At 42.4% G+C, this 23,210-nt stretch overlaps 1 protein-coding gene across 1 annotated transcript in view; it reads right to left on the reverse strand.

The window, feature by feature from the left end:
* C5 (complement C5) overlaps nt 1–23,210 on the reverse strand; it is a 234,277-nt gene that overhangs the window by 12,955 nt on the left and 198,112 nt on the right. Inside the window, exons 33-37 of the mRNA XM_069241656.1 lie at nt 22,179–22,251; nt 12,823–12,925; nt 9,959–10,033; nt 9,741–9,846; nt 4,500–4,586 (exon numbers count right to left, since the gene is read on the reverse strand). Of these exons, the coding sequence (XP_069097757.1) occupies nt 4,500–4,586; nt 9,741–9,846; nt 9,959–10,033; nt 12,823–12,925; nt 22,179–22,251 (444 nt within the window). The remainder of the gene's footprint in view (nt 1–4,499; nt 4,587–9,740; nt 9,847–9,958; nt 10,034–12,822; nt 12,926–22,178; nt 22,252–23,210) is intronic.

The following is a 23,210-nucleotide window of genomic DNA, read 5'->3' on the forward strand; positions in this document are numbered from 1 at the left end:
TTAACAGGTAGAATTGTGATTACTTTTCTTTCTCTGACTCCAAAGTTAGAGTATTTTTTAAAGTGAAACTATGTGACAGTCCTACTGGGTTACAAGAAGTTTGAAAGGAAAGGCAGTAGGATTTCAATTTTATTCTAAAAAGACAGCAACATTTAAATACATGTAAATAAACTCTACAAATAATGCAATATATATCACTCATTAGGAAAGCACACCTGAGGGAAAAAAATTTGGGGATTCTGAATTGTGGTGGAGATTAAGGTCTTAATAGGATCAAAACAAAGCAAGGTACTTTTCTTGGTCATGCCCAAATGCTAAAAATTTGTTGAAACCCAGTTTCCACATTTTATCATATGTGCACTCCATAGCTTTTTGAGTAGAACGGTGTGTCAGGCAAATTTAAAAGGACATATAATATCTGTAAATGACAGTGCTCTACCACACTATGGTTTAGTAATATATTTGCAACAGTGTGCTCCAAAATGTACTATGAGTTACATGCTACACCCTTAGTACTTTCATGCTGAATGGACGTGGATAAAATGCTGAACTTGTTCTTTGTCTGACACTTTGATTGTTCTCAATCCTATGACTTCAGTGATGTAGCATTGATGGCAGAACCACCACTCTGAAAATTGTTCCAGCACTATCTACCACTTTCTGGTCTTTTTCAGCATGATGACCCGCAAGAAGCATTACATATGCGAAGGAAATTTCTAGGACTAGCCCAGTAAGTGCCTGATTGCTAAACAACTGAAATGTGAGTAAGATGAACTGGTTGAAAGGTATTTACCAGAATGCATTGAGGGAGCACTGGAGCAGTACATTCAGTGTGCACGCTACATAATGGGAGCCTACTGACAGACTGCATTTAGTAACATGGAAAGTAGTACTACAGTGGTACTTCTCATGTACTACACAATGCTATTCAGAATTCTACATGTGGAGGTCTCCGCCTCTCCTGTCTTTTCTATGTGAAGATCTCTGCTAACGTAGCAAGTTGCCTGTACAAGTTGGTATTTTTTCTTTCTTTTTAGTGAATGTCGGTGGGTCAAGGGAGATTGCCTGAAAATAGGAGGATGCTTACAACTAAATAGGAGGAGTAAGGATGGGTTGAGAGAGGTGTAAATAGTGGTTTGTGAAAAGACGTGCTGGTACAAGCGCCCACCCACAACAGAGTAAGACAAATGAAATTCACAGCAGGCTCTTAAAAAATGACCACAGCCCAAAAGGTCTCAAAACAGTAGTATATATACTCCATGCCAGCCTTGGAGTAAGTCTATCACCACACATGACCACTGACAGGTGGTGCAACTCACTTCCATGGAAAATAAAGGGGCAGGGATTTAAGATAAAAGCCATTAGGAAATATTATCACATATATTACATAACTTTAACTTTAAAATAAAATAAAAATGCACGCACACACACACACACACACACACACACACACATATATATATATATATATATATATGAATATATATATATATATATATACCAAGTCAAAAGCTCCTTCCCCACAAAAGGGAGAACACCCAACTTCCTAGGACGTGGAACAGCAGCGGGGGGAGCTTACTCAGCACACACGTAATAACGCCTTTGAAGAATCGCTGTTCACAAAACAAATTGTGGTGACTCGAATAAACTTCTTGCCTTCATCCTGTGAATCTGCACCATGTGGTTTGTGAACGGTGATTCTTTGGAGGATTTAATACATATCTACATGTAGACATATATATAATTTTTAGGGTTTAAAAGTTCAGTAAATTAAAAATGACACCTTTTATCATTTTAAAAAGGCACTAATTAACAATTAAATAACTGACTTAACATACATCAGCATAACCACCAATGACTGGGCACTATACATTAGATTATAAAGCACATCAACTGAGTGTTTCTTTACCTTTCTCATTTTTAGATATAAAGGATGACACTGTCTTGCGAGTTGCAATTTTTCTACTGAAGCTGATAGTTAAGAGTATTTGATTGGGGTGCACCGGGTCCTAATGAGATTCCTTTAGCACTCTTTAAATGCATTGATTTCCGGATAGGCATTATTTAGCTCCTTCCTACACTATACGCAGTTCAAAACCATGCCTAGGTCATGACTGGTGGCAATTCTTTACTCCATGTTTAAAACGTGTGGCTACTTCTGACCCTACTCATGTTAGACTATAAAATATCGAGACTACCTTTTTGAAAACAATGTTGGTAAATGAATCGGGGCAATGGGCCTACACATTTAGGGGGTCATTTTGAGTTTGGCAGGCAGAAAAGCCCGCAGCCAAACTCCAGCGGTCAGGTTACCGCCAGTGCGGCCACCTTCCTACGGGCCCCATTCCAAGTTCCCCGCTGGGCTCAGTGGGCAGAAATGGTGTTTCTGCCTGCTGGCCCAATGGGGAACAGCCCACAACATTGACGCTGGCTCATAATGGAGACAGCAGCAATGTTGCAGTGCGTAGAGTGCATCAGCACCTGTCGCGCTATTCACTGTCTGCATAGCAGACATTGAAAAGCATGGCAGGGCTGTCCATGGGGGCCCCTGCACTGCCCATGCCAGGTGCATGGGCAATGCAGGGGCCCCCTTGGGGCCCTCTGCACCCCGTCTCCACCAGCTTTTACATGGTGGTGCAACCGCTAAGTAAAAGCTGGCAGAGAGAGGGCTCGTAATCACCAGGGCGGTGCTGCATGCACCGCTGCCTTGGAGAATTAGGACCGCCAGTCCCTCCAGTGGAGGGAAATTGGCAGTGCTGGCGGTCCAACTGTGGCCGAACCACCATGGTCATAATGTGGCGGTCTGACCACCGCTTTGGCGGCAGTCAGACTGCCAGTGCGACCGTCGTAAGAAGGGCCTAAATGTAATTCCTTTTATTCCAACATGGTTTCAAGCAAACACAGGTACACTAAATCATTTCATGGCTCTTCTTGTATTAGTATAAGACATGCTGTACTTGCAAACTCTCACTTATGCGTGCACAGATTATACATCTTCATTTGAAGGGAGTAGACAGTGCTCTAGTCTGGTCTAAATGAACCCCTGGGGAATTCCAGCAAAGATATTGTGCACTATTCAGTTACTGCATTTGAATATGTGGGTCAAGGTAAATATCAATAAAAAAATCCATAGTTTCCTCCAAAATTTGGAGTGTTCTGGCACTCCTTCTTTAATGTATCAATAGCAGATCTGGGTAAATTCCTTCGTGATACCATATCACACTCACCAAAAGTAAATAACCAAATTATTATTCATTGTAGAGTGCTGACGATACTGAGCTACTCTGCAAAAAGGCTACTGGACTGCAGAGGATATCATCAGCAGTAGCCCTTTTTTGATAGAGAAATAAAATGACTGTGAACTTGGATAAAACCAAAATGGTAATTTGTGGAAGAAGGATAATGCGGAGTATATGAAAAAGATGCTCATCAACCAAAAGTGTTGAGTCAGCAGCATCTTTATTCAACAAAAATATAAGGTCTACATCAGGGACATCCAACCAGGACTGCAACACTGGTGTAAACGACCAGCATCAGACCTGAACATTCTTAGCATAACATTGTGCACAATTATATGTAAACAAGGACGGGAATGTGTGATTAGGTGAGAAAAGGAAGATACTACAGATAATAGGGGACGGGATATGGCAGGAAAATGGTAAAAAGAGTTGAGAGAATACCCATTTATAGATATTGTGGAATCTGGTGGGAGGAAGAGGGGGTTGTCTTGATTGTTATAGCAGCTTTAGGAACAAAAGCAATTCATTGTGTTATGCTTTCTTCTCTTTGACCCAGAAAATGGCAAATACATCCTTTGAAAAAATATTGACTTTTCCTAATATAAAATTGTGACCCTCATTAATGTTTTGAGTTGAGATATTCCAGGGTAAAGCAAACTCAGGGAGTGTAACCTGAAAATGTAAGAATGTGCCATATACCTGTTGCCTAACCAATTAATTGGACACAGCTGCAACACATTCAAATTTTCAAAACAGTTCTGGCAAAGCCAATAGGGCAATTATAACTGAAAAGTCAAGCCAGACCTATAGATTTTCCCAATGATTCATTTTTTCTAAATTGCTTGATACCCCTGTTGATCAGCTGCTTCTCGGTGCTATACAGAACAAATACTAATATTATCAAATTAATGGACCCTAGGCACGGTGTTTTACACAACAGCTGTACACAAGTAAGGGGGGTTGTGGTTTCTGTCCAGATGTGAATATCATCATTTAGGACTCCAAATGAGGTTATTGACATACAGTAATTGTACTGCTGAACTCAACATGGGCACATATCTTATGTAATGCATGCTGCTTTGTTAAGACTCAGAGATTACATGTGTAAAAATGAAAGGATTCAGGGAAATGTGTGGATAAAAACCCTTCCTTAAATTGTAAGGAAACTTTAAAAGGGAACTACAATTGTCCCGAACTGGGTTTCACAAATATGATTTTGCAGATCGCAGAGAATGCCGAATCATATTATATGACACTCACCTTCCATGCACCTGCATTCATCCCCTTTGCACAGTCTCTGCAGCTCATTCTCTCCATAGGGGTTGTAAAAAATGGTGCATTTTTTATCTGCAGCAAGAAAAGAGCACATAAATCGGCATTAGCAGCAAATTAAAAATAACTTGTTGTGTCTGGTTGTTTAGAAGCCAGGGATCTACTTCTTTAAAGTTTGGACCAGATATAGCAGTGTTTGCATCAACATTATCGAGTGCCTGATAAAAAATGGAACAAATACATATTTGGTAATTTCAATCACAAATAAGAGGATTGTCCATTACGATGCTGCCTAAACAGAGGATCTAATTTTGCACATACAAAATCTGGTCAAATGTATTCACTCTAAAATGTACTGAATTAAAAGTGTTCAACAAGGATATTAACTATAGCCTGAATTCCAAATGCATTGCTTGTGACAGACAGTAATTATACCTGTATGTAACAATTCCTAAAGGTCCAAGGGGTGACCCTGCCATGAGAAGGCTGGCGGAAAGCCAATGCCAGGCGTCACAGGGGGGCCCTGCACTGCCTATGCCCCCCTGCCCAGCACCATCAGAATGCTCACTGTCTGCTTTGCATGCTGAGCTTTGCATGCTTTGAATGCTGAGCATTCTGAGGGTGCAGTTTGCTACAGTAGGGAGCCGAGACCAATATTGTAGCACTGTTCCCACAGGGCAGCCCCGCGGGAACTGCGTACTACAATGTTCCCACCGGTCAGGCCGGAAGGAACATTATAATATGCTTGGGGGGGAGAGGAGCGCCACTGCTGCTTCTCCGACCGCCAAACTCATAATGAGGGCCTAAGTTTGTAGCAAGTGTGTGTCACTAGCTCTACTCACAATCATAAACACAAAATATCGGCAGGTAGGGACAAATACACTTATTAATTTAAGAGAACAGTGCTCAATCCTGGTCTCTTGGGCCAATTTCTTTCCTTTGTTTATTTCAATTATTCTAAAAAAAGGTCAGCAGTGGTTATTCGGCGAACATTCTAAAACAAAAATATATACATAACATAAATATATACATGACATCACAAACAGTTATGACAAATAATCAAATCCCTGAGTGTTGGCGGTGTAAAAAAAGGAGGGTTATGCCCCACATAATTTCTTTACAATGTAGTCACTATCATGGAATTACAGTTGTAATCCACTGAAAATGCAATGGTTGTGGGCCTTCGCTGCACCCAGCTGTCAAATACCTATACATTTATTTCCAAAGGTATTATGTAGTGCATATCAAGTTTCTTAATTATAGTACATTAATTTGCAAGCCCGCAATCTTGCAGAAGATGTGTCAAGCTCTACTCACAGCCTAACGTATTCATATCCTAATGTCTGTTACATCCTTGACTTTTTACATCCTTTGTGTTATAATCCTTGTTTCTATTTAACATCCCGCTTTTGTTCCTCCTTCTGCTTTTCACATCCTTGAATATATATGCATGTGGGGTATTTCATCTTTGGATTATTTACATATACATCTTTTTACATCCTTGGCTTTTAATATTCTGTTACTTTTATTCTTGGATTTTTTTACCACTGTGACTTTTGTATCATGGGGATTTCACCCTTTGATTTTAACATCCTTTTATGATTTATACCATTGGTTTACATATATCTTTGACGTTAGAATCTACATTTTCATTTTTGAGGGTTTACTTCTTTGCTGTTTTAGGGTTTACATCTTTGTTTTTTTCACTTCATTAGGCATTTGACATCCTTGACTTTTTACAATCTCAATTTTTTCATTCTTACATTTTTATATTCTTCACTGTTTGGGCATGGCATTTTTAAATCCTTGACTTTTACATTTCCTGTGTTGACATCCTTTGTATTTTCACCATTGGGATTTTTAGATCCTTGACATTTTAGAATTGTGTTTTTTGCATACATGCATTTTCTACATCTTTGACTTTTTACATCCTGGATTTTTCATCATTGGCTTTTATTCATCTCTCATTTTTCATATAACCCCTTTTCAACATTCTTGGGTTCTTTACATGCTTGACTATTTACATCAGGACATTTTCATCCTTGGAATTTTCACATGCCCCCTTTTATAGTCTTAACTTATTACAATCTTAATTTTCTGCACCCTTAGGACTTCAACACTCTTAAGCTTTGACACCCTGGGATTGTCTTCCTCAAATTCTTTAAATCCTCAACTTTTTATATTGTTTTTAGTTTTAAATCCTTGGATTTCTTTTATACCCTTGACTTTTTATGTTGTGCTTTTGCGGGATTCTTACAACCTTAGCAGTAGATTTACTAAGAATTCATGCAGCGCAGGGCACCGAGACAAGGTACTGCACAGCATCCGGTGAATGGGAAAGAGCTCAAAAGCAGCAAGATATATTGCTCTTAAGCTGTCTCCCAGCGCTGGCACACTTGGGCAACCTGGCGCCAAAGAAGGCACCCTCGTGCCATGCTGCAAGGGTGCCTGTGCTACACGCAGGATTTTTTTGTGTGCAGAAAGGTACACCTTCCAGCACATAAACAATCCAGGGCTGCATATTCCTCTATCGATGTGATACAGAATGCACCACACGTACAGTAGAAAAAGTAAATAACAAGGAGATGTAAACATATTTTTCCTCGTTACACCTCTCTGTAGTACGCGTAAAAGTTTCACATGATTCTGGCCTTACAAATCGTAGTCTAGAATTTCATGACATCGATCGGTGGGTGCACAGAACACCCATGCTGCACCCATGGAACGCATACTACTTAGAAATGTAAAGCAATGCAGCGCAAGCTGCGGGGTTGCGTTACATTTGTTTACAAATCCACAGAACACCATGCAAATCAGGCCTTGTGTGGCTGTGTAAATCCCCAATAAGCACTTGTGCTGCCCTCTGTCACCTTGTATGATGCAAGGGTGACACAAAGACTAATTAAATCTGCCCCTTGGTTTTTACATCTTTTTATTTTTTTTACATTCATAAGCTTTTACGTTCTTGGTTTGGTAAATCCTATGTTTTCATAGATCCCTTACCTATTTTTACATCCTTCTCTTTTTGGATCATGGATTCTTGGATTCTTTAAAGACATTACATTCTTGAAGGTTCATTTCCCTGAGCTTCCTTTTTAATAGATTTGACATTGTACATCCTGCTTTCTCCTCATCATCAGGTTTTTTTCCATCCTTTATTTTTTTTACCTGCCTCAGTTTTCTATATCCTCATTGTTTATCTATTGAGGTTTTACAGATTTGATTTCTGTTTTTTTCACTCACAACTTTTTACATCATCATTTTTATTTGTTTGATTTTATACACTTTAACGATTTTGCATTCTTGACTTTTACATTGTGGTGTTTTCTCAATCTTATGTTTTCTACCTCATGGTATTTTGATATCCTTGGTTTGTACTAGGAGTGTGTGAAATTTGCCTAAATTTAAATGACACTGGCATAGTTTGCCTAATTTCGCATTACGATTGTTGCATGAAAATTACATTATATAGCCAATTGTGCAAATGGTACATTTTGCAGTAAAAATTTACCATGAACGCACCACGCATTGTCTCTCTACATATATATATATATATATATATATATATAATAAAATTTATGGGTTTGTGTGGGTAAGGGTTTTGGGTGGTAATGGTGTTTTTAGGGTTTACGAGTGGGTAAGAATATAAGTGGTAAGTGTGTTTTTAGGGTTCAGGAGTGGGTAGGGATATAGGGTGATAAGGAAGGTTTTAGAGGTTGGGGTGAGTAAGGGTATTGGGTGATAAGGTTTGTTTAAGGTTTATGGGTGGTAAGGTTTTTTTTACAGTTTAGAGGTGGGTAGGGTATTGGGTGGTAAGGGTATATATAAACACTGGCCCACTCACATCGGGATAGGATGAAGTAAGGGCACAGAAAATATACAGAATCCCCTGCTGCAAAACAGAGCTGGACCAGAAGCAGAAGAGGAGTCTGGGATTCATGAATACTGTGGTTGCACTCATCAGGCAGGCAACAACTATTATGACAAGTGTGGCCACATCCCGTTTGATAAGGTGAAGCAACTTGGCACAATAGTCATTGATGTTCAAAGTTATGCTTAGGGAGGTAGGTAGGTAGAGAAATGATTAGAAGCCTTGTTAGCCCTCACTGCTTCAAAGCTGTTAGCTGTCATGACTTCTATGGTTCGATATTTCTCTTTTTTCATTTAAAATGTATCACAACCTTTATAACACGTCATTAATTGTTTGAACACATTCTAAGCGATTCTAAAATGATCCTGAGAACTTGTCAAGTGGTGTTCATTTTGAAGACCCTACTAGGCTTCACTGCATGACCGTATCAGGGCTCTGATAGGGACTATTGCATCTGCATTCCAATTAGCCCAGGATAGAAGAGGTATTTGTTCCTTCATGCTCTGCTCACCTAAAAGCTGGTACATGGGTGAAAGGGTTGGGGAATCTACCTGGTGTATGGAAGGCCACTGTGCTAATAGGGCTGATGCAGGTACATGTAACACAGACAACACCAAACAGTTCACATTGGATTTGTTATTTTACATCCTACTTAATAACTTGTAGCTCTGTATCTGTCAATAACAGAGTTGTTTTCCTCTAAATGGTCCCCAATTAATTCAGACAGACAAGGAGAGATAAGTTTGAGTTAATTACGATGTCACAGGAAACCCTGATATGGAAAAACCTGTGTTATTGAGAGCTGCCCCCCTACAGGTTTATTTTGTGTATTTCCTCAAAATGTCTTCACTGGCTCAGGGTAGAGGATCTATGGAGGAGCCTGGCACAACATGGCCTCAAATCCCCAGGCCATCTCATCCTGTGCCCCCCCCCCTTTTACAATTCCCCCCCTGAATCTGTAAGTGTTCTCTTTTCTGTCAATGTGAGGGAGAAGAGCTGGTTCCAAGCAGAGAGCAGCTCCCTGACAGGCGTTGACTGCATGGACTGTAATACCCAAAGTGCATTTCAGCAGTCTGAGAGTGCCACCCACAATCCCCGACTTCCTCTTTAGCAGGAGATCAGCATCCCCCAGAGCACCAGTTTGACAGCCTCGTTTTTCACTGCATTGAAATGAAAAATAAAAATTATTTTTCACTGCTCTGATGTCAGAGCAGTGAATAGCTGGCTTTCAAATCCAGTGTTCTGTGCAATGGCTTTCAAAGGAACCCATACACAATAAAATGTAGATCTCCAGGTTCCAAGGTCAGTCTAGCTGTCAGATCAGATCTTACACTTAATATAAAGATTGGACAGGTTACCTGGTGCATGTAACTCATACACTGTGAAAGTGGAGGGGCTCAGCATCCCAACTTTAAAGAGTTGCTTCACTCTGAATGCAACACAGAGGTAGTCATCTGATGGAATCTGTAAATAGGAGACCAGAATTTAGAAAATGCAAAGGGGAGACAGAGGCTGTGACAAACTGTGCCCTTGGATGGCTAGGTGGGAATTCAATTGAAAGAAAGTGTAGAGTTACCAAATCAAGGTGGATAACGACATTTCCATCGTCGAGGCTGAAGTCCGATATCAATTGGTCTACTCCATTGGCAAGCTGGAAGAAACCCAGAACGAAAGCAGAGAGTTAACCGTGTACCAAAGAAAAGCTGCTTTCTTTCATTGTGTATAAAGTGCTCATCCTGGAAGTGCTGTTTCTCAGTAGCAGTTATATGCAGACTGCTGTCTCATATGTGATGATGTAGGCTGGTTTGTAGCACCAAAGCTGCATCATGTACAGTGACTGCTCCACAGCTGGGCAGCGGCGCCTCCTCCATTATGGGGGAGGAGCATCACCACACTGCCGAGAGCCAATAGATAAAAAATTCAATTATATTAAAACAATGTTATTATCATTTTATTTTACACTGACAGGGGACTGGAATAAGTCAAGGGTGGGACGGTGCTATCCTCCATGGAGGGCACTGTAAGTGCGCATGTCAGTTTGGCCGCCTGTCTGAGCACAGCCAAACTGACATGCACACTTGGATTTCTCCAACCAAGCTGTGTTTTACAGCCGGATAGAGAAGAGGCACAAGCTCCCTGTCCCTATGTGAGAGGCAAAAAAGCCTGCACAGACCAATCCCGGCACTTCTCCCATGCTGGGTAATAGCATTACCAGCATGAGAGCAGCATCTGGATTGGGTAGGGAGACTGTGCAATACATCCCATAGACTCCCAGGAGCAGAGGAGCACCGAGGCGGCGAGTAACAGGTAAGTGCTTTATTTTTTTATTTTATTTTTCCCCAGCGCTGCCCTGCCCCACCACATTGTATTGCCAGCAGCCAATACTGCAGCTTGGGGGTGCATCACAAAACGTTTTCACCTAAAGCTGGTGGAATATTTAGGTAGGGCTTGGTGCAAACACCTTTAATATCACCATTTTATGAAAACACATTTCTGGAGCTCGTAATATGTGACAAGTATGTTTGTGTATAGTTGCTGTGTAGCAGTTTGTTGTGGTGAAGTGTTCTGCAGTTTTTTCTGCTACTTTTTCTGTTCTGCATTTTTGCAATGTGATGTTGTTGCACTGTACACAGTGGCGTAATGCAAAATGAAGCACCCTCCCTCCTCCCCCCCACACACACAGAATATGATCAGGGACCACTGAGTCTCCAATAATTCACAAATCTTCATAGGTGTTGAGCTGAACGCGGACCCCCTGAAGTTTGGGAAAACCTGAAGAGAGCAGGGGCATGCGTTACGCCCCTGATTGTACATTGCTAGTTGTGTTGCATTTTGTTTCGTTGTGTTATGCTCAAGTATGTTAAAAATGCGTTGTTATATTGCTTTGTGACTGTTATGTCATCTTCTGTTGTTAACATTAGATATGTCAACAAATACTGCTACATTTTAAGTCAAAAGTAGCGTATTGTTTTACAGTTCCATTAACAAGCAACCTTTTACCACAATGTGAGGAGGAGCAACTGCGGTTCTTCAGCTCTTAACTAAGACACTAGTCTGCCCAAAATTGGGGCAGAATCCATGCCTTAAATTAGCCATGTTTACTTTATGTAACAGAGCCCCTGCCCGGATCCCAGATCTCTAACCTAGACCCTAAACTCAACTAATGAGTGCATTTTAAAGGTCATGGTTCAAATGTGTTGACTTTGTTAGTAGTAGCCTACAGGAAAATATTATGCTCAGGACCTTTCAGACCCACACACATCAAAGAAGCACAGTCATCTCAGCATCAATGTAGTCCTCCTCTCTACACCCCTTCAAATAAAACCAATGCAAGGATCTCCATGGCCACCATCAATACCTCTGAAGTCTTCATTGTAGAAATGGAATATCTCGTGGGATATCACATCAGCAAGGGCTGGAGAAGCTAAATGATGAAAGTGCAGGCCCATATTGGGCTGCAGTCACATATGAGTTCTCTTTAAAGTTAACAAGGAGAAAGGAGCATAAGCTTTGTAGGATAGGAGCAGGAGACTACATGTTCACTGGGTAGGCACATATATGCCCGCTCTGACTTTGGATTGCAACATTTCAGCTGTAAAAACTCCAATTGGCATAGCCAAAACTATTTGGTGTTAACCACTTTCCAGATAATCATCAGTATTTAGTGGTAGAATAGAAGTAAAAATCTAGTGTGCCAATGATATAAGTATATATATGTCCTAAGCAACTAAAGCCCTGACTGTGGAAATGGCAGTGACACCAAATTCCACAAAAAGATGACAGTTTGATAAAATTGGCAGGTAGACCACCAATGGTAAAACCTTTGTTTATATTAAGGTGTGGATTAACTACCAAGGATGTGAGCTGGTCAAATGCTCAGACCAGATTGGCTGATCCACTAACATGTCTAGCAGAGCTATCTCTTTCACAGGAAGAATGGTGGACTTTCATAAAGGTGCTAATAGTGTCTGTAATATAATGGAAAGCACCCTAGAAAGACTTGAAAGACTATTCTTGTGCCTAATGACAACATATCCTTACATTGGGGGATACATTTCCAGTGCCTAGGAATACTGATGCAAAATAAGCTATAAAAGATCACATTGGCATATGTTTAGTCTGAAGTTTCTCTGCCACTTGGCTCTTCAAGGGATGGCTTGGACCGCTTTGATCTCCTTAGCAGAGAACCTAAACTGTTGCAGCTTTTCCAAATTGCTTTGGCAGAAAAGAACATCCACTGTAATGTTGTGCAGATTTACAATCTTCCAACCCCTCAATCAACCCATAATGAATCCCCGGAGTTGCAAGAATCTGGACACTGGAAATATGCTTTATTAGAATGTTCTAACTTTGTATATTAATAATGTTCTTTGCATAGGTTATTCAACAGTATATTAGTATATTGAAACACAGTGTGATACAAAAGAATGACATACATACCACATGCAAGTCCTCCTCCATGGCTTCCAGTCCACTAACCAATCCTATCTGCATTACAGCTTGGCCGGATTCAAAATATCCATCCCTCTCATTGGGTTTATACCTGAAAATAGAAAAAAGTGACAAAATATCTAGCTAACCTGGTGAGGTGTCTAGTAAAGTTAGACACTCCCCGCTGAGATTTGGAAGTGGAGTACAGTGCCCTTGCATGTCCGATTCAGCTTTTCATCCTTTTGAGGGAGATGGATTCAGTAGGGTGGTAATAATGTCTGATATGTACAGCACTAAGCCATGCCATTATTATGAGGATGATTATGGCAATTATTATTATTACTACTGATACTACTGCTGCTGCTACTACTACTACTACTACTATTGCTACTACTATCTGATAGAGACTTCTAGCCATAGATTCCTTACCTTAGAATATTTCACAGCCATCATACTGGCTTGAGAAACTTTTTTTGAGCTGTACCCCTCCGTCACATGCACTGTGCCTATATAGGCGCCATGCCAGTGCGCTGGCATTGGTACAAATCGGGAGAGAGCTAACTTAGGCACTTTTTCACTGAAAGTTTTGCGCCGTTTTGTCAAAAATGTTTTGAGGCTTTGACCCCCCCGGTGTGTAGAGTGTCCACCAGAAAGGCAGGGTTTAAGCCATGCAGTGCCTGTCACAGGCAGATGTGAGTGAGGGACCACATTTGGTTTGCCTCTGGTGTCTTGATCTAGACCACAATGCCCAGACATGCAAGAATTGCCACGCCATGCATCCCGAGGCACTGAAGGAGTGTTTCCTCAAGCTCCTCGCCACCCGATGTCAAACGACTCCAAATTCCGGTTGCGAGGAAAGTCCCTAGATAATTTAAGAAGTCAAACCTGGTAATTGTTGTCCCACTTCAAGTCGTCAGGGAAGTTGGGTATGTCCCACTAGAAAAATAAGTCATCGAAGAGGTCTTCGACATTGCCGCACAAGGCTTCGGATGAGTCACAGAGTCATCAGCACTCGAGGCCTAGGTCTGTGGAGGTGCCTGCACCTGGGCTATTTCCACACCCCACTGATTTTCTGGGAGCTGGAGTGACCCTTCCACAACTAAAAGAATTCTATGAGGCCATGCACAGCAATCAACTGACGGACAAGGAGAAGTGCTGGTCGAGCAACCTTGACCTTCCCTAGAGCCCACTCCATTGTTGATGCCCCTTGTGTCACCAATGCCCCCAGCTGTGGCACTGCCCCATCATCATTCCTGACTCTGATACAGAGCTGGATGGGCGTCAGCTGAGACTGGCTCTGGCACCAAACGAGTACAGACCCCCATATCAGAGCCGGCACATTATTTCTATGACAGGCTTGGATTGGGTGATCTGCACACCCTGTTGGTTTCCAGACAGAAGATCCAGAGGACACCTTGTATGAGGATCTGGCAGATGCAAGTGGCCTGCACACCTCCCCAGACACTGGCCTGGAGGGTGCCTTCTTTGCTATGGTAGTGCAGAGGCCAGCTGAGGTCCTGGACCTTACGCTGCTCTCAGTGGCAGTCAAGATAAACATATTGATGGAGGTGCTTCAGCCGGTAGGTGCCCCAACAGAACGATTACTTCCATTTAATGAAGCCCTTACAGACGTTCTCCTCAGGGCCTGGTCCAATCCCTGCACAGGGGCTCCTGTGCATAGGATATATACCCCCTCCCCCGTCCGGCCCCCCAAGAGGATTCCAGTTACCTTCACAGCACCCTTCCCTGGAGAGCATGGTGGTAAAAAAATCCATGTCCAAAATTAAACCTAGCGCATTCCCTACCAAACCCACAGGATAGGGAATCCAAAAGTCTGGATACCTTCAGGAAGAGGATGCCAGCCAGGCATTGCAGTAAGTGAACATCGCATGTCTGTTGGGCCGATACTCCAACAGGATCTGGGACTTGGTTTCGCAGGTGCTGTCCATGGTCTCGAAGGAGGCCCGAGGCATACTATCTTAGGCATTTGCAGATGGGAGTGACGCAGCCAAGTTCACCATAAGATGTGGGCTGGAAACAAATGACTCACTAGGCAGATTTCCTCGTCAATGGGCCTCAGGTGCCATGCCTTGCTGAGAACCACTGTCTTTTCGGAGGCTGTCCAAGCTTCGCTCATGGGAGGCAGACTCATTGCTGGAGCACTTCAAGGACAGTATAGCTACAGCCAGGTCCATGGGCCTTTCTATGGCTTTTGCCATAACTAGCCCACCTCCCCCCCTTTACTGGCCACTGAAGGGGCTTCCAATCACATCTCTACACTCACCGCCACCACGGCTAGCAAGGTTCACAATCCTTTCACGGCCGAGGATGCAGTTCCCACAGACCACATGTGACAGGCAGCAAGAAGTAGGGACAGTCCACCATTAACGGGCAGGCTCTAAACCCCTTTAATTTGCCTTCCGATGATCATGGGCATCCAGTCAGGGGCAGGATACACCATCACCTTCACCACTGGCAGTCAATAACATCTGACCGTTGGGTTTTGAAGCTCATCCAAAGGGGCTACTCCCTCCCCTTTGCAACCAACCCCCTCCCTCTCTTACCACCCACTAATAACAAGCTGACAGAGAACCACCTCTCGTTGCTCTGTTAGGAAGTGTGAGCTCTCTTGGCCAACGGAGCAATGGAGAGGGTGCCTGTATCAGAAGTAGGTTGTGGTTGGTATTGTTGCTACTTTCTGGTGCCCAAGAAGGACAGAGGGTTTCATCCTATCCCAGACCCATGCCTTCTCATCTTCTACCTGAAAAAGGAGAAGTTTAAGATGCTCATGCTCACACAAGTCCTGTCTGCCCTAGATCTGGGAGACTGGATGGTAGCATTGGACTTGCAGGATGCCTATTAACACATTCCCTCCCTGCCTGCCCACAGACCTGTGGGTCATGGTGGGCCAAGAGCACTTTCAGTTTGTTGTGCTTCCCTTCAGCCTTACCTGCACTGCCAAGTGTTCGCAAAAGTGATGAAGGGGTGGTGGTGTTTGCAGCTCATCTGTGAGGTGAGGGGTTCCAGTCTTTCCCTTAGCTCGACGATTGACTGTTGAAGACGAGCTCACCCCTGACAGTTGTCTCCAGATCAATCCAAACCTTATACATTTGGTGGTGTTTACTATCAACATCCCGAAGTCACACCTGACTCCTGTCACATACTCCCTTTCATCAATACTGTTCGGGACACAGTGCAGTTTCAGGCTTTTCCTCCCGAGGGCCAAGTCCAGGATATTCAGGCTATGATACTGATGGTTCAACCTCTATCCTGGATTTTGGTGAGAATGGCCCTGAAGGTGTTGGCCTCCTGCTTCCTGCTTGTAACACATGCCCGCTGGCATATGCAGGCTCTTCAGTAGGACCTGAAGTCCCAGTGTGCACAGCATCAGGGAAATCTCTCCAACATGGTCCAGATCCTTGAGGGAACTGCAAAAGATCTGTAGTAGTGGCTTGTGAACCTCAATTGGGTCACTGGCAGATCCCTTGCCCTTCCTCAACTGGAGATGACTGTAGTGACAGATGCGTCACTCCTGGGCTGGGGTGGCCATCTGTTAGAAGTGAAGATCAGAGGACTCTGGTATCTGGAAGAATCTGGACTCCACATCGATCTGTGATCTGCTTTGCACTGAAAGCCTTTCTTCCTTCAATCATGAAAAGGCTAGTACAGGTGTTCATAGACAATACCACACCCATGTGGTACTGCAATAAACTGGGTGGGGGGTCATGGATCCTTTGTGAAGAGGCCGCATGCGTCCGGACACGGATGGAACACCAGGGAATTTCTCTTGTGGCCCAATACCTGGCAAGCTCTCTGGCATTCAAACATAGCCGTCATTGCCTAGTGGCTCACAAATGGCTCCTCCACCTGCAGGTGATACAAGATCGCTTTCAAGAGCGGGGAGTACCTTGGTTAGGTCTGTTCACCTCCACTGAGAATGTGCAATGTCAGCAGTTTTGCATGCTGGAGTTTACAAGCCTGCTTGTCTCGAGTGAAGCTCCGGCCTCTTGTATGCCTCTCTGCAATACTACTCCTACAAAGAGTTCACAAGAAGATCAAAAATGACCTGGCCCAAGTCATTCTTGTGGCTCTAGATTGGGCAGAGAGAGTCTGGTATCCAAAGCTGACTGTTATCTTGGCAGCCACGTGTCCCTCCACCAAGATGGTATACACCTGCCTTTGTAGTAATTTTTTGACATGTTGTGCAGATAAGTATGTTGAACCTCTATCTACACCCGTTTCTTAGGTTCGATTATTTATTCTCTCCTTGGCAAAGCAGGTCTCGGCTCTGGGCACGTTAAAAGGTTACCTTTCTGCAGTTTCTGCATTTCTGCTGTTGCCAGATTAGCCATCCCTTTCCAAATGCCCTTCTGTACATAAGCTCTTAAAAGGTCTTCAAACCATGTTCCCACTAGTGCTTTTTATTATGCCCCAGTGGGATCTAATACTAATTCTTACTTTTCTGATGTTTGATTCTTTTAAGCCACTCCACAACTGCCCACTCAGAGTTCTCACCATCAAAATGGCGTTTCCAGTGTTGATAACATTTGTCTGGAGGGTCAATGAGCAACAAGCACTCTCTCTGCAGCCTCCATACCTATCCTTTCTTCCCTGACAAACTGGTTCTTTGAACTGGGGCATCCTTCTTACTGAAGGCAGTTACCCCTCCTCATGTAGTCCAAAACTCACTCTGTCTACCTTTTACGCTCGCCTCACTCTTTCAAAGAAGAGGAGGGACTTCATCGGCTGGGCCCAAAAAGAGTGTTGTTCTACCTTGATCACACGTGAGAGTCTCGGGTGGATGATCAACTCTTTGTTGGGTATGTCAGAGCCATGAAAGGGAAGATGGTGCAGAAGTGAGCCATCTACTGATGGAGAGTTCTGTTCATCAAAATCTTCTATGCACTGGCCAAAAGCAACCCCAGAGGGTTTTCACACTCATTCTACCAGAGCCAAGGCTAGGATCAGCATTTTAGTTTGTGGAGTTACTGTCCTGGATATCTGTCAGGCAGCAACGTGGGCTTCTTTACACATGTTTACAAAGCTCTACTATCTAGACAGTCAGGTCCTGCAGAATGGTCATTTTGCCCCTTCGTTCCTACAGAACTTCTCAGTATACTCCATATTGCAGCCCCACCTCTGGGGAGGTATTGCTTGGGTATCTATGCTAAGGTAAAGATTCTGTGGCTAGAAGTCTCTATCAGAAGAACAAGTTACTTACCTTCAGTAACGCCTTATGTGGTAAAGAATATCTAGCTACAGATTCCATCCTGAGCGACCCATCCTCCCTGCTCTGCAACTGGATTATAGAGCTGAGGACTTATCCCTATAAGGGCCATAGATTTCCACCCAAGTGGTCAGTGTTCCTCATGGCTCTGTGCTTCTGGTGTGGAAACTCACAAAAGAAACTGACGTCAGCGTGCCGTGGTGGCGACTATATAGGCACCGGGCATGCCATTTCTGGTGGGGACGACGCCACACAGAGGCGAACAATGCCACTGACTGGCACACAACTGCACTGCTCAACAAAAGTTTCTGGATCCAGTCTGACACCTGGGAAATACCTGAAGGTAAGCAATCTACAGCTAGCTAGAGTCTTCACAAAAGATAGGTAAATTGCTCACAACCACTACTACTACTACTAATAATAATAATAACAATAATAATAGTGATGGTTATAATAATAATTGAGTACAATTGAGTTCAGTAAACGTATTATTTTAGTGTTACATCACTACTAATAGCAGTATCATTATTATTAATCAAAGAATAATAACAATAATAATATTTAGCATTATTATTATTATTATTATTATTATTATTATTATTTTATGAAAGGGGGCTGCTCCAGTTAGCTAGTAAATGGGAAAAGCTTTGAAGTGTGCATTTCAAATACTATGGGATGAAGGCTAAAAATAGTTTTCACCTCCTTGTATGTGAGGCTGGATGTTTTAAGAAATATCAAAGCATCAATACTGATAGAAGTTTCTCTTATTAATAAAAACGTTTTGTAAAATTCAGTCTTCTCATTATCATTATCCCTTGTCATTGTGTAAAGACCTAGTCACGTTTTCTAACTTTGCCACAGAGAATGTTGACATCAGGCTTCTCTGATCCTTCTGTATGGAGCCTTTCAGTTCTCTGTAAAGACAAAGAGGTTGATTTGGATACCTTGTTAGGTACTTCTGAATCTTTTTTTATCAGGGTGTCTGCTGTTTTTCACATTATTGGAGGTGGTTGCTTGTAAGCTTTGCTTTTGTGTAATGAACGGCAGGGCATGACCAGTGTGGACAAATGAACAAAGAAAATTTGCTAAGGACCCTTCCAACGACTGTGGGGAGCTCTGGCAGAAGAGGGCTGAAATCTCCCCAAAAGTATCAGATTCGTCAGCAGCCTTCATAATGCCTGAGTCGAACCAACAGACTATAAAAATATTATTGATTTACTGATTTTACTATAGAATCAGGAGCTCTGACTACATAAAACAGTGGTTCCCAGCCTGTGGGCCGGGGACCCCTGGGGGTCCGTGAAGCCTCCTCAGTGGGTCTGCGACTGCTTAGAAAATTTAATAATATTGGGTTCCAACTAACAGTAATGACTCAGTGGGGGTCCCCGGATTACAATAATGACCCAGGCTCCAGTATTGATAAAATGGGGGTCCACAGAAGTCAAGAGGTTGGGAACCACTGACATAAAACAATCTTTGTAACAAACGACTGAATTTTACTTTCAGCAGGATGCGATTACTTACAATCCCACAGATCAGGGCCAGATTCAAAGGACTAGAAAAAGAACTTGAATTGTTCTGAGAAGAATACAGATTACTGTACATGCTAGGAAACTGTTTAACCAGTCTAAGAAGAAAGAAAGTCCTGTTTTCCTTAGTGCTGAACGAGGGGGTCAGTACCTGAAGTGTGGTGCACTGCAGAAACTAGAGACCTATTTTCCTGTCCATCCTAACCCCAAGTACACTATACGGACAGTGGAATGTTTTATCTGATAATGATGTACAGACTCTGCATGCCTGTTTCAGACTACACTTTCAAAATAAGACTTCTTCGTCTAAACCAAGGCCACATGGATGTTGGAAGTTCCTACCACTGCAAGGGGGCAAAAAGAATGGCCAACATTCTCACACTGAGCTGAGCCTACCATCTAATTAGGCATAGACCTTTTGTATCACATTGTGTTGCTGTTGAGGTCATGCCTCATTCAGTTAAGTGAATATTCCCTCAGAAAAAAAAAACAACTAATGATTTTCTGCTCCAATCTCCCCACATTCCACATACCTAGCAGGTGTCCCAATAGCTGAGGCAGCAACTGCTCAGTCATCAGGAAAACTATGTTCCCTAAATTCCTAATAAGGCAGAAGAGCCAAAGAACGGCTAACAGGATATCCACCATTTTTGGCAAATGACCAGTTTCCATCTTCCTCTAAATCAGGTACATAGTGGTAGCAGGACTTGGGCTTATTTTGTATAATAGATTCTGTTTTACAGTATCTGAGTTCCAAACCTTCTACCACCTCTTGGAGTGTGACTTTGATGGAGCCACCTAGTTACACAAGGTGCACATAAATTACTTAGGTTTAAATTGTAGTGCACTAGTTAATTTGGACCTGGACCACCAGTGGCAAACAGTAGTATTGGCTATGCATAAAACTGTCTATCCCAGGAGCCAGAGAAAAGGCCTCACTGGGAACCAATAATGTGACCTTTGTGATCAGGGGCACGTCTGTTTTTATGTGTGGCAGGTGACTTGATTTTGAACACTTCCTAAATTGTCTGGCAGCTTGTTGGTGTAGTCTCAGGGCCACAGGAATGAAGATGGATATTTTGCTTCCTAGAAAAGTGATTTTTCTAGAACCTGACACTCATAGAGTTTCAATGAGTGATAGTTATATTTAAGTGTAACACGAGTAAGGTTGACATGTTGGGAAATGGCCTGCACAGGAAAGCACTCTAATATTTTCTAAAGGAAACCACTCAAACAGTACTGAGCCCATTAATAACCAGCATGCACAAAGCTAACATGTCTGGATGTAATGTGCTAATGCACGTAAACTGCATTTGTGCATGCTTGTCTCTAAATGCTTCATCACAGTGAAGCCAAACCTGTGAGTTTGTCAATTGTTGTTTTGTTTTAATAGACTGGATTGTGCACACGTGCATGTGTAAGCTGTGTTTGTGTCTGTGTGTATCTGTCTGTGAGTATCTGTGTGTGTAAGAGGATGTGTACATGTACGACTTGCAACAACTCCTGACTAAGCCCCTGATTTTGAGTTTTGCAGGCAGGGTACTCCAAGGGGGGGAGTACCCTGCCAGACAACCTCTCGGTCCACCCACTGGATTTGCTCTGTCTGCATAAACAATCCTCCTACGGCCCAAGGCAGTAAGGGCTGTCCATCACTTCCAACAATATCTCTATGGTGAGGACAGTAAATGTAGAAACACCACACCGTGGGAGGAAACGTCCATGGTGAGTGCGCCATTAGTTTTTTATTTTTTAGTAACAAACTGCGGGGGTTTATTTTTTAAAACTAAAAAATGTAGGAAATGTTTTACTTCTGAGACATCCATCCAGCTTTTTCCTACATTGACAGGAACTGATATGATGGTGATTCTTGTCAACACATAGAGTTGTCTGTTGGGCCGATAGACAACTCAAAAGTTGGCAGGCAGAAGATCCTCAGACTTGCACAGGTATAGTCCTCTGCCATGCTGACAGACTTATCTCCATTAACCAAACTCAAAATCAGGCCCTATAACAAACAATTAAGCCCGCTCCAGTGAAAAGTGAAAAATCCCATTAGAAAAAGTTTTCTGCATGTCAGAAAATACATGCATGGATGTATGATATTAAGAATTTAATAATTTGTGATGATTCTGTGTACTTTTGAGATGTAAAATAGTCCGTCATGGATTGCAATGCAAGCACTTCATAGGAGAGTGCATGGCACTTCAAACAGACAACGGTGTGAAATGGGCGAGAAATACTCCTCTGGGTGGAGCTAGTGCCCCTTGTGTGTATGTTTTAAAAACTGGCAACAAGAGGTTAATAGACAGCAGCACTATCAAGCCAGACTTAAAATGAAGACTGTTCTCCTGAGGAGTTTTTAACATTGTTGAATGAGTTCACTTAGTCATTCTGATAATCAGAGCTGGATTATGGATGCAATGCTAGGCAAAAGTATATATACCTATGAGTCACAAACATAACACTGCCAAATAGAGAGGTCAGGCCAGACTTCTCACCGACCTTGCAAGAGTTACTCAATGAAGCGGGGAGTTTAACTCAACAGTGCCAGTGCCCTTCATCTCTGAAAGAGATTATACAAACAATGTGAAGTCTGTGAAAGTACTTACTTTGCACATGCCTCAAGGTACCTAATTACAGGTTCCTGTTGTTTCTCAAAAGCCTGCCTTTTGGAGCGCTGGTCTGCAGAGAAAGACATGAGATAGAACACATGGTAAAAATGATTTTCTCTTTCACTGAACCCCAATGTGAAGACATTGACACAGACTTATACGCAGGGTGTAACTTTTGATACCAGCTCCCAGTCACCTCGACTTGTTATTCTAGGCTTAGCCTTTCAGCTCCCATTTCCATCAGTCCTTCAATTAATCATCACATACTTTGCAATATGCATACCATTCCATCTACAATGTTTCCATCACTCAATTATTCCATCTAATGCCATACAACTTGCATTCCTGGCATGTATTCACAGTGATCACCGTACACGAAAGAACATGCTTCAAATTCTGTCTTTCTTGTTTGTGACAAGGTTCAAGGAATGAGAGATGCCTCAGAGGAAAAATGAACATGTAAGTGGAACATTTGAAAATAAATGTGTTCAGAGGCTTGTGTAAAAAACATGAAGAGCTAGAGTCGGTACTTATTCAGAATAAGAGGTGTTATTGAATAGAACAATATACTTCTCATGGTAATAAAGCGCTGTACAAATCAATGACTTACAAATAAACAAGTATTGGAACTGCCAATAGGTCTGACTTCTGAGTGAAATTGTCTTTTGTGTTGTTGATGGGTTTAGTCACTCAGTACCTTATATAAGCACTCTGTCATTCATCTTTCATCCATTCACATATCCACCGACTCATTCTTGCATTCACCCTCTGGCACAACTGCAATAAAACACACACAACCTCAACAACATATGCAAGATAAATTAAAAGAATATAAGTAGAAAAATGAAAGCATGTTGCCATCTAAACACAGTGGGCATATGCTTGCACTAGCAGAACTAAACTGCAGGTGTCCATCCTGCAGATGTATTGTAAATTGTCCATTGCTTTTTTAAAGTTCCAGCCAACGTATTAGCCATCTTGGACTAACTTTAAGACATTCTGTTGTTACTGGACATTTCACCTAACTAT

This window comes from Pleurodeles waltl, chromosome 6, assembly GCF_031143425.1.
Source record: "Pleurodeles waltl isolate 20211129_DDA chromosome 6, aPleWal1.hap1.20221129, whole genome shotgun sequence".
In the NCBI taxonomy this organism is placed as follows: Eukaryota; Metazoa; Chordata; class Amphibia; order Caudata; family Salamandridae; genus Pleurodeles; species Pleurodeles waltl.